Source organism: Callorhinus ursinus, unplaced genomic scaffold (genome assembly GCF_003265705.2).
Source record: "Callorhinus ursinus isolate GAN/ISIS: 27379988/994484 unplaced genomic scaffold, GSC_fseal_2.0 scaffold15, whole genome shotgun sequence".
Taxonomy (NCBI): Eukaryota; Metazoa; Chordata; class Mammalia; order Carnivora; family Otariidae; genus Callorhinus; species Callorhinus ursinus.
This window is the reverse complement of record NW_027397077.1, coordinates 8,499,592-8,510,398: the sequence shown is the minus strand read 5'-3', so window position 1 is coordinate 8,510,398 and position 10,807 is coordinate 8,499,592. Positions and strand designations below refer to the sequence as shown.

The 10,807-nt window shown below is 61.5% G+C and overlaps 1 protein-coding gene across 2 annotated transcripts; it reads left to right on the top strand.

Moving 5' to 3' along the window:
• Positions 1-514: 514 nt before the first annotated feature.
• Positions 515-10,708, top strand: PCBP4 (poly(rC) binding protein 4). Of its 2 annotated transcripts, none has more exons than XM_025885549.2 (13): positions 515-726; positions 6,764-6,904; positions 7,049-7,072; positions 7,182-7,214; positions 7,443-7,559; positions 7,819-7,950; positions 8,111-8,239; positions 8,486-8,560; positions 8,726-8,770; positions 8,848-8,911; positions 9,040-9,092; positions 9,184-9,353; positions 9,799-10,708. In XM_025885549.2, exons 2-13 carry the CDS (start codon positions 6,824-6,826, stop codon positions 10,085-10,087), a joined length of 1,212 nt encoding a protein of 403 aa, XP_025741334.1. In that variant the 5' UTR covers positions 515-726; positions 6,764-6,823; the 3' UTR covers positions 10,088-10,708. The 2 variants fall into 2 exon arrangements, with proteins under 2 accessions (XP_025741334.1, XP_073757408.1); XM_073901307.1 differs by lacking the exon at positions 515-726 and adding an exon at positions 4,448-4,809 and having other exon boundaries at positions 7,448-7,559.
• The last annotated feature ends 99 nt before the right edge of the window (positions 10,709-10,807 follow it).

The following is a 10,807-nucleotide window of genomic DNA, read 5'->3' as shown; positions in this document are numbered from 1 at the left end:
CGGTAACCTGTCCGGGGCGGACAAGGGCCGGGCCTCGCGGAAGCTGTGGGTGGCTGAGGGGCGCGGGTCTTGGTGGACGAAAGCCCAGCGCGGGGATGGATGGCGCAAGAAGCGAGGAGAGCCGGGAACCGGGCCGGGCGGAGGGTCGAAGCCCGGGTTCCGAGAGATCCGAGCCGGAGCCGGGCAGCGCGGGGACTGGGGTGGAGCGGGGGGCTCGGCGGAGGCGCCGGGCGAGCGGCCCTGGCGGGCAGAGAGCGCAGGGGCTAGGGGCCCCGCGAGGCGCGGGGGGAGAGCGGCTGGGCGGGCGCTCGCGGCGCGACCCCCCCCTCCCTCCGGCCCCCCGCTCCCGGCGCCGGGACGAGCTGCCGAGGGAGGGTCGCCCCAGCCCTCCCGGAAACGGCCGCCGCTCGGGACGCACCGCGGCGCGCGGGGCGGGGCGGGCGGCTGCGGCACTGGGGCGGCTGGGGCGGGCCCGCCGCGCTGTAATCGGATCCGGGGAGGGGGCGGGGAGGGGCCGGGCCGGGCGGGCCGGGGGGGTGGGGGGGGGCGCGGAGCCGGGCTCCGGGCCGGCCGGGCTCCGCGCCTGTCAAACCCCTCATTGTTCGCAGCTGATGTCACTCGCAGTTGTGAGCGGCCGCCTCTCCCGGGGACAATGTGGGACTGAGCGGCCCAGCCGCCGCGCCGCCGCCGCCGCCGCCGCCGCCGCCGCAGGACAGCCCCAGCGAGGTAGGGCGCGGGCCGGGCGGGGCACCGCCGGCCGCGAAGTTTGGGGGTTCGGCCGGGGGGCGGGGAGCCCGCGCCGGAGTCTACAGGCCAGGGTCCCGGTTTGGGAGACTGGGAGACTGAGAGGAACACGCTTCCCTGTCTCACACGGGCCCAGGCCTGCACAGGTGGGGGGCGCTGCTCGGCCAGAGGAGCCCCCAGCACCAGGGAGGGCCTTCCTGGACCCGAGACCCCAGATTTGAGGCCCACATCCCACCTGCTCTTCCTGTTCTTTGGACCCGCTCTTCCCTCGACCTCCTGCCTTGGGTTCTGGTTCTGCTCCATCTCTATCCCCATCTGCCATTCCCCTGCAGTTCCAGGCTCAGCACACACCCCTTCCCATTCTCTGCGGTCCTTGGTTAGGGGTGGGGGGGAGGCAGACGGACCTCCAGACCAGGGGTGTGTGGAGATGACAGTTGGGGGCTCAGAGTGGTCCCTCATGCTCTGTGGCTCTTAAGCCCCTCAGCTCTGACCTAGCTTCTAGCTGAAGTCCTGGGGGGCAAGGGGTGTCTCTGGTTATTCACTTTAGCCTGGCCCTCATGCCTGCCTGGCCAGGAGAGGGAGGTGCCCACCTCCTCACTCCCCTATCCCAGGCCCGCCATCTTGAGACCTGTGGCACCCAGTGCCCCGGCCGGCTCCAGCACCCTGGGGAGTGGTCTTCAAGGGGGTGCACCCAGGGCCAGCTGCATTTCCTCCTCCCAGAATGTGGGCTCTTGGTCCCCACCAAACCCACAATGTTTACCTTCATGCTGGACCAACAGGGCATGTGTCCCTAGGGGCCCTCCTTCTCCTACAAAGAGCTCTTAGACCCCAGGGACTCTCCAGGAGCTTAAATCTTAGCTCCAGCCTTCACTCTTTCCTGAGGTTACTCTCATTGCTTCAGGGCCAGCACCTGGGACCCTATCCTTTTCCCATCTGAAGGTCCCCTACTCTCTCTGGGCCCTGGAACCCCGTCAACCTCCAAAGCACCCCCATCCCAGCCCCCACCCCCCAGCCTTCATCAGCATGCAGGCTCAGACTGCCCAAACACAAGGGGATTGTTCTTCTTGCATGCTCAGGGTGGGGGGCTGGGAGCAGGCGGCCCACACACCCTGGCAGGCCCAGGCCACAGGGAGGCTGGCTTTGCCCCGCCCTGTGTCCCCAGACAGGCTCTGTCCACCCTCCCTACTCCCATCCCTGCCCCCCTGCAGCCTCCATCACCATTGCCCAGTGGCATTGACCTCTTGAGGAAAGAGCTCTGAGCGGCACAGGTGGACCCCTGGTTCTCCCAGCTCTGCCAGTTGCCTTTCATGTAGCCTTATAAACAAGCGCCTCCCTCTCTGGGCCTTGGGTTCCGACTTTGTGAAACCTATGCCACTCCCCAGCTCTTCTTCCAGCCTCGCTTCCACATGGGGAAACCCATTCCGGGCCCCTAGGAGTCTCAAAGCACAGCGCTAATCCCCTACCCCAGTGACATGCCCAGGGAGCCCATAGACCCAAAGAAACAGCAGGAGGAGAGGCTGAGGGTCCTGAGGAATGGAAACGGAATTCTGTCCAGGCAGATCCTGGCCCTCCCATGTGGCTGGTCCCCCGTGCCCTGGATCTTCTCACCCCCTCCTCACTGCTTCTCTGGGACCCCATCCTCAGCCCCATCTCTGGTCCCTAATGCCTCTAGTCCCTTCTCCCTGCACACACAGTCTGGTCCTGGCTCCTGCCCTCCTGAAGGAACTCCTACCATCCTGGGTAGTAGAAAGATAGGCTTGAAAATGCCCATTGGGGCTCCTTTGAGCTGAGTTGGGGCACAGAGGCCTGAGTGATTATATCTGACTTGGAAGGTTGGGGGGGCACTTCACAGGGGAGGTGGCATTTGAGAAGGATTTTGACAGAGTGAGGATGGGCATTTCAAGCTGGGATCAGCCCCGGCAAAGGCCCAGAGGCCTGGAGGTACTAGGCATGTTTTGCAGCCTGGTGTGTAGGGGGGAAGGAGTGGAGATGAGACAAGAGAAGCTGACAGGGGCCAGATCATAAAGGGTCTTGAGTGCCTGTCTGTGGTGATCAAGCTTTATTCCTTGGGTACTAGGGAGCCAAAGATGGCTGTTGAGCAGCAGCATGATCCAGTCTCCAGCATGGAAAATGGAAGCTAGAGACCTTTCTCAATTTGGGTAGGGCAGTGAGGGGATGGGTACCAGTCAGTGGGTGGGGCTGTACCAAGAAGTTGTGTCCTTTCTCTTGGAGCCCAGTCTGGCCTGGGCCTGCCTCAGTTTCCTTTGGCTGTGAGGACTCTTGAGGGGGTTGCTGAATGATGCTCTAAGGAGGCGGTGGCATTTCTGGCACCCGCCAACTTGTGAGAGCTTCCCTTTGCTGCTTAGCTCTGAGTCTACAGGACAGCCTTGGGCGAGCAAACCAGAGGGTGGAATTCATGGACCCCACGCTGCTCCCCTGAAGGCCTCTCCTCCCCCGACTCTCCCAAGAGGTGGTATGAATGGCCATCCTGGGAGGCTGTAAGGCTGAGAGGCTGGATGCACATGTCAGAGGATACTAGGGCATTTCTTGTGGAGGCCTGGGTAATCGGGAAGGGGGAGCATACCCAGAGAAGGGAACAGGCAAGGGAGTCAGGATCCCTCACTGCTGATCTCCCCATGTCCAGTGTCCACCTCCTGCCACACCCTGCTTCGTTTGATGTCCTGAGCCATTCCCCAGCATCACTGGGTGTGGCCAGCATGGCTGCTTTTGGATTAGGAGTAGGAGGCTGCTAGGTTGGAGCCTGATGGTGCTGAGGGGGATGTCAGGGGATATGAAGTGGGGGATGAACTTGGAGACTGCCCCCCCCCCACCTTCTCCCTAGCCCAGGTGGGTCTATAAGTCCTGGTTGGTCCAGACACTGGCTAACAGAGCCAAGGGAATCCCCCAAGGGGCGGGCCAGTCCACTTGAGTTGCCTGGCCCCAGGAGCCCTCCCCTCCCCCGGATTGTTCTTGCTCCAGAACAAAGCCAGGGTGGACACTTGATCCCTGCATGTGGGGGGGAGCTGGCTAAGCCCCCGGCCCTTTGATTGGGCAGCTGTCATGAGAGAGAGACAGCTGGGGGGGAGGGGCAGGAAGGGGCAGCCGCCATCGCTTACACAGCTGTCACCCCCCCCCCGCCCCCTCCAGCCTGAGTGGCAGGAAGCCAGGGACAGAAGGAGCGGGCACTGGGTCTGGGAAGGGGGCTTGGGGAGCAGGAGGGAACACCCGAGGTCAGAGGCAGAGGCCTGGTCTGAGCTTGGTATGTTCTGCCAGGGAGCCCTGCTGACCAGAGGGGGCTGGGCACCCCCAGAGGTGAGCTGGAGGTCAGTGTGGCATGACGTGTGGCTGCCGTGTGGGTGGCCCAGCAGGGACCCAGGGCCCACCAGCAAATGATTCCCTGAGAACTCTGGTGAGGGTAGAAGGGGAGCCAGCATGCCAAACAGGGCTGCTTGTTCTTAGGGCCCCTAGGAGAATATTTTGGGAGCCCTGTGTCAGGAACTGCTGTTCTCTCCTACAAACAGGAGAGATCTCGAGGGTCCCTCACGCAGAGAGACCAGCACTAGCACCGCCCCCTCCAGTCCCGCACATACACATATAGCACAGGTGGGTAAACTGAGGTCTGGATCAGGTGAAGGCCTGGCCAAGGTCAACCCATGAAATTTGGGTCAGTGGGCTCTGCTGCAGACCCAGGTATCTTTTTCAGGGCAGGAACTCTAGTTCTGGCCACATTCTAGCCGCTTTGCCCTTTTTTCCTCGAGACTTATGACCCCCAAGGTGATGTGGCATTGGCCTGGGGACAGTGTCAGATCTTCCACTGGTTACCACTCCGGAGGAATCCCTGAGCCTCAGAATATTGTGGAGTTTAAGACCGTGGCTTTGGACAAGTTATCAGTCCTTTCCAAACATGACCCACATGTACTAGCCAGGCAGGGGTCTCCGGAGCTACTGAAGCCTGCTCCCCACCTTTGAAGAACCTCCCTCCAGGAAGAGGACGGACAGACCCAGCCAGGACAGCCAGAAAGCAGAGGCCGATGGGGCCTGCGATAGAGAGCCCCGTGCCAGCAGGTAGGACCATGCGGTCCACCATTCCCCACCTCTCTATGACCTTGGGCAGGTTATAGACCGTCTGTTGGCATCAGGTTCCCTTCTGTCTGGTGAATTCATCTGTTCAGCTAACCAGTATGTTCTGAACACCTTCTCCAGTCCGGCTCTGGCCTGAGCTCTGGGGACGCAAGGAGAAGGTGGCAGCCTTGGCTCCTGCTCTAAGGGGCTCCCAGGCTTGGCTGTCCAGGGAGACAGAACTAAGCACGTCATCACAAGTGCTTTGCTGGAGGAAGTGCACACAGCTGGGGAATGTTAGCAAGGGCAGCCAGCATGAGGCTGGCCAGGATGCTCAGAGGGCACAGTCCCTGTGTCCACTGTTGACCTCTGACCTCTGGAGAGCCCATGGGCAGAATTCAAGCAGAGGGAGGACCAGGTGCTGGGGGTACAAGTTACCGAGGGCTTGAGGGGACAGCGTTGTCACCCAATGGTACAGATGAAGGAACAAGCTTCATGCCATACAGTGGCTTCCTTGGGCTTCCTGAGCCTGAGAACATCCCCTTCCTACTCCATGCCCAAGCTCTGGCTAGCAAGGGGGTTCCAAAGAGGGGACTGGACAGTGCTCCACGCCCTTGACCTTCATTTCAGGATAGGGCAGGGGGCTGAGGAAGAAGGTGCCCAGAGGTCTCCAGAGTGCTCTAGGCAGGCACACACATCCTTGGCTCCCACACCCTCCTGGACAGAAGGAATTTGCGGGATTAGGGCTTGGCCTTGGCTTAGTTTTGGCACCAGTTGGTCCCACTCCATTCTCCTTCTTGGGTTCTGGTCCCCCAGTTAGCCCCCCATCAAAGCTGAGCCTTGGTGGGAGACAGCCCCTGGAGGAGAGGGATTTCCAAGCAGGATTAAGGTTCAGGATTAAGTTGGGGCATGAAAAGGGGTCGGGTAGGGAGGGCTGGCTGGCTGCCGGGCTAATCCCAGAAACTAATCTCTGGCTCCTCCTTCCTCTGTCAGTTAACGGCCTTGACATTTCCCAGCCCCCAAATCCCTTTCTTACCCATCACCCAGTCCCTAGGGGAAGCATTCTCTCCATTTTATAGGTGAGGAAATTGAGGCCGGGGGCCCAGTGACTTTTGTTTCCGGTACAGGAGAAAGCGTCCCAGGCTGGGAATGCGGCCACTTCTTAGCGCCGCAGCACACGGGAGAGCAGGCTGCTGGTCTCCCCCGACACCAGCCCCCTTGCCCCGTGTGCTGAATGAACCCTGCTCAGAGCTGTCTGCAGGGAGCCTCTGCTTTAGTGACCTCTGTACCTGAGGCTCCCAGCCCATGTGCCCCCCCATCCCCACAAGCCTTTGCCAGGCAGGGGGCTACCCTCCTTTTGAGGCCTCCCCACGTCTCCCCATGGCTGCTCCAGCCTCCGCTCCAGCTGCAACCCCACGCTCTTGTCAGCAGGGTAGGGTGGGGGCTGCGGGGCATGGGGAGGCTCTGGTCCCGGAATGCAAGTGCTTCTTATGTGAAGTAACTTTTCCACCTTAACCACGTTTTCAAGGTCCAATCCCCAGGGGTCCCCTCTTCTAAGAGGTCAGAGAGGAGGCTCCCCCTCTCTGGACTCCCATAGGTCTCCTGGTTAATTCTTCTAATGCACGCAGGAAAGGGAAGGATGTCCATGGAGACTGGCTGCCTACCACATGTGTGCTTAGCTCATTCTAATTCTCATAACTCTTTGGGGGTAGAACCTGGTAGTCTCTTCTTACCGATGGGGAAGCGGAGGCTCCGATGGGTAAGATGAGCTGTCCAGGGTTACCCAGCAAGGGAGGGGCACACAAGGATACCCATCAGTGTGACACTTGAAACTGGGGGTCTACGCTGTCTCTCTTCTGTGGGAATTTGGTCAGTCTGACTCTGAGGTCCCCATGTAAGGGCAGGGGACCCAAAAGAGATGGGAGCTCCCCTCTAATCCCCCTTTTGCTGCCCCCACCAGAGCCGCCAGGCACCGTGGACGCACTCCTAGGCCGCTGTGGCCCCAGCCCCGCTTGACAGGATGAGCGGCTCAGACGCGGGGCTGGAGGAGGAGCCGGAGCTCAGCATCACCCTCACACTGCGGATGCTGATGCATGGGAAGGTGAGTGGGTGGGGGGCACGGTCCGGTGTGGCCGGCCAGGAGTTTGAGCTCCTGTGTCCTGTCTCTGTTAGATCCCCTGTCCTGGTGGACGGGCTGGGCCTGGGGCATTGGTCCCCCCTGACTCAACTCTTGTCTTGTTTGCAGGAGGTTGGCAGCATAATTGGGAAGGTAGGTGCCCAGTGCTGTTCTGTGTGGACCTCAGCCTGAGGCCTCAGGCCAGGTCAGGAGGTAGTGACGGCTCAGGCTAAGAGCCATTCCATGTTTTTTTGTCCCACAGAAAGGAGAGACTGTAAAGCGAATCCGGGAGCAGGTGAGGATGGAGTTTGGGAGAGCTGCCCAGGGCATCTGGTTTGGAGGGGAGGGGAGATCCCTGCCCCACCTTTTCCCTGAACCCCACCATTTGGGATGACCAATGAGTGCCCTTGGAAGGTAGCGGTTTCTGGCAGTGGGCTGGGGCCTGGTGGGTGGGTAGGCAGACAGGCTCCTGGCAAGGAAGTGGAGAAGGAGCCCCACTGCCCGGCATTGTGTGTCCCCGCAGAGCAGTGCCCGGATCACCATCTCTGAGGGCTCCTGCCCTGAGCGCATCACCACCATTACCGGGTCTACAGCTGCTGTCTTCCATGCGGTCTCCATGATTGCCTTCAAGCTGGATGAGGTCCGTGGCTGGCTGGGCTGGGCTGGGAGGCCGGGGCTGGTTCCCTGGGCCGGTTCCCTGGGCCGGGGAAACAGGGCTCCGACTCCACACAGCGGCTGCAGGTGGCAGGGAAGGCCAAGGCTGGGGGCGGGGGCAGGGTTCTTTCATTAGGGTGGGACCTGGGGAGGGCTTCTCTCCTTCAAACCCCAGCAGGAAGGTGCTCCCAGGGGTGGGGGAGCAGCAGGGGCATGCACAGCCAAATCATGGTCTTCCTGCCCAGGACCTTTGCGCCGCTCCTGCAAATGGTGGAAGTGTCTCCAGGCCCCCGGTGACCCTGCGCCTCGTCATCCCCGCAAGCCAGTGTGGCTCACTGATTGGGAAGGCCGGCACCAAGATCAAGGAGATTCGAGAGGTGAGGAGAAGGGGGATACCACCCTCAGGGGGTCCTACCCTTCACTTTAGAGAGGGGACCTGGGCTTATGGCTTCCTGTCCCCCTGGGGAGCTTGGAGTCTGGGCAGCTTAGTCTGGGTTATGAGGGCAGCCAGAAGTGGCCCCTGTTCTCTGCTTGCAGACCACGGGTGCCCAGGTGCAGGTGGCAGGAGATCTGCTCCCCAACTCTACAGAGCGTGCTGTCACCGTGTCCGGGGTGCCTGATGCCATCATCCTGTGTGTGCGCCAGATCTGCGCTGTTATCCTGGAGGTGCTGCCTCGGTGCAGGGAGAAGGGATGGGGATGGGCCCCGGGTCTCCTTTTCAGGTCCCCTAACCCTATGCATGTGGCACCAGGTGGAGGCAGGGCAGGGCCGCAGGGATGGACTGGGAGCTCTGGATCCTGGGATGCGTTTACCTGGGGGTCATCGCCAAGGGCCTTGGGAACACAGGGCCCTTGGGGAGGTCAGAGGGGCCTAGAGGGGTCTGATAGAGCCTCCCCCATTTGTGCCTTCCAGTCCCCACCTAAAGGAGCTACTATCCCATATCATCCGAGCCTCTCCTTAGGTACCGTCCTTCTCTCTGCCAACCAGGTGAGGTGAAACAGTAGGAGGGGTAGGAAGCATTCCTGGAGAAGGGGGATTGAGATGGGGGAGGGATGGAAGAAGGAGTCGGGGGCTGGCAGTGGGGCGGAGTGACTGGCCAAATTGCTCTGACTTGTCACAGTAGCCCCCTTTCCCCCCACTTTGTCCCCACAGGGTTTTTCTGTCCAGGGTCAGTATGGGGCTGTGACCCCCGCCGAGGTGAGTGACCATAGCCCCAGGGACCCCTTCCGAAAACCAGGCCTCCTCTGACTTCTGACCCCTCTTCTTTGGCACAGGTCACCAAGCTCCAGCAGCTTTCAGGCCACGCGGTCCCCTTCGCCTCCCCCAGCATGGTGCCAGGTGAGCGACCCTGCAGAAGGAGGCAGGGGCGACACCCCTGGGGGGCCAGGCAGCACCCCCCTGGAATGTACATGGGGCGGCAGGAAAGGCCCAGAACCATGTCCAATCCCTCTTCTCCTCCTTCCCAGGACTGGATCCTGGCGCGCAGACCAGCTCACAGGAGTTCTTGGTTCCCAATGACGTGAGCGGAGGATGGGGTGGTTTGAGGGTTGGGGGGGGGTGCTTCCTGGGGTCTGGGCTTGGCCCAGGGTTGAATTCCACTCTCCCTGCAGCTGATTGGCTGCGTGATTGGGCGCCAGGGCAGCAAGATCAGTGAGATCCGGCAGATGTCAGGGGCACATATCAAGATCGGGAACCAAGCAGAAGGTGCTGGCGAGAGGCACGTGACCATCACTGGTTCCCCTGTCTCCATCGCCCTGGCCCAGTACCTCATCACTGCCTGGTGAGTGTGGGGTGGGGGTGGCCCAGGTCACGGGGCTTACGTGCCCGTGAAAGGCACACTTGGGGCGGGGAGAGCTGATCTCCCTTCTCTGTCTCTGTCTGGGGTGTGTCCTCTGCCTCCCCGAACCCTGCCTTACTCCACGGGGCCCCATCTTCCCCTCCACGTCCATCCCTCATGTCTTCTTTTCCCTTACCCCTTCCCTGTCTCTTTCCCCTGGCTTTCGGCCTCCCCGTACCCCCCCTCACCGAGTCCCATACCTGCTTGTCTTTTCTTCCCCTGTTGACCCCCACTCTTCCGCCATTCCCATCCTCCCCCCAATATCCACCTCATGTCGTTATTCTCGATCCCTCTCTTTCATCCAACCCCCCCTCCCCGTATTTGCCCTCACTGCCCCCTCTCTTACCCGCCCCGTTCCCTTCATCTCCCCCCTTATCCCTCTCTCCAGTCTAGAAACGGCCAAGTCTACCTCTGGGGGGACGCCCGGCTCGGCCCCCACAGACCTGCCTGCCCCCTTCTCGCCGCCCCTGACGGCCCTGCCCACAGCTCCCCCAGGCCTGCTGGGTACACCCTATGCCATCTCCCTCTCCAACTTCATCGGCCTCAAGCCTGTGCCCTTCTTGGCCCTACCACCTGCCTCCCCAGGGCCGCCGCCGGCTTTGGCGGCCTACACTGCCAAGATGGCAGCAGCCAATGGGAGCAAGAAAGCTGAGCGGCAGAAATTCTCCCCCTACTGAGGCTGGCTGAGGCACAGGCGCAGGGGCAGGCAGGACCGCCGGTAGGGGGCTGCCTCTGCACCCTACCTGCCCAAGGAGGCTCCACCCTGGGCTCCCAAACGCCACTAATGCCCAGACGCATGGATGCACCCCCCCCCCCCACACCACCACCCAACCCGGGTCTGTGGGAGAGTTCCTCCTCTCGCAGTGGGAGCAGTTTCTGGCCCAGGGACTGGGAGCCGCAGCTGCCCCAGGGTAGGGGGCTCCACCCCCTCTAGCTCTATGCTTGGATGCAGGGAGCATCCTTAGTGCCCCCACGTCAGAGGGTCACTCATGTACTCCTCATCCCTTAGGGCTTTGCAGCCTACTGCCCCCCCACCCCATGGGGATCAGGGAGAAGGGCTGGGGGGTGGCTAGGGGCCATGCTTCTCTCCCCACCTCCCTGCAGATTCCTGCTGCTTCCACTGATACCCTTTTGACTGGAATGGACTAGCTGGGCTTGGCAGAGGGCAACCCAAAGAGGGGACCCTGCTGGGCAGCTGGGGGAGTGGCATGGAGGCAGGGGCCGAATTCTCAGCAGCAGACACTCTGTACAGTTTTTTCAATCCCTGTTTTTGAATAAATATTCTCAGAGACCAGGAAGCTGTGAAACATTGTGGGTGTTGGCAAAACCTCCAGAGAACGGGTGTGGCCAAGTCCCTGCAGGACCCCATCTGTGAATCTACCAGTCCCCATTGGGTC

What these genes read in the sequence shown, in the direction of transcription:
- PCBP4 (XM_025885549.2), top strand. Translation starts at nt 6,824, where the DNA reads ATGAGCGGCTCAGACGCGGGGCTGGAGGAGGAGCCGGAGCTCAGCATC. An exon ending in AGATCAAGGAGATTCGAGAG is followed by an intron (nt 7,951 to 8,110) that starts GTGAGGAGAAGG and finishes CTCTGCTTGCAG; the next exon opens with ACCACGGGTGCCCAGGTGCA. An exon ending in GGGCTGTGACCCCCGCCGAG is followed by an intron (nt 8,771 to 8,847) that starts GTGAGTGACCAT and finishes TCTTTGGCACAG; the next exon opens with GTCACCAAGCTCCAGCAGCT.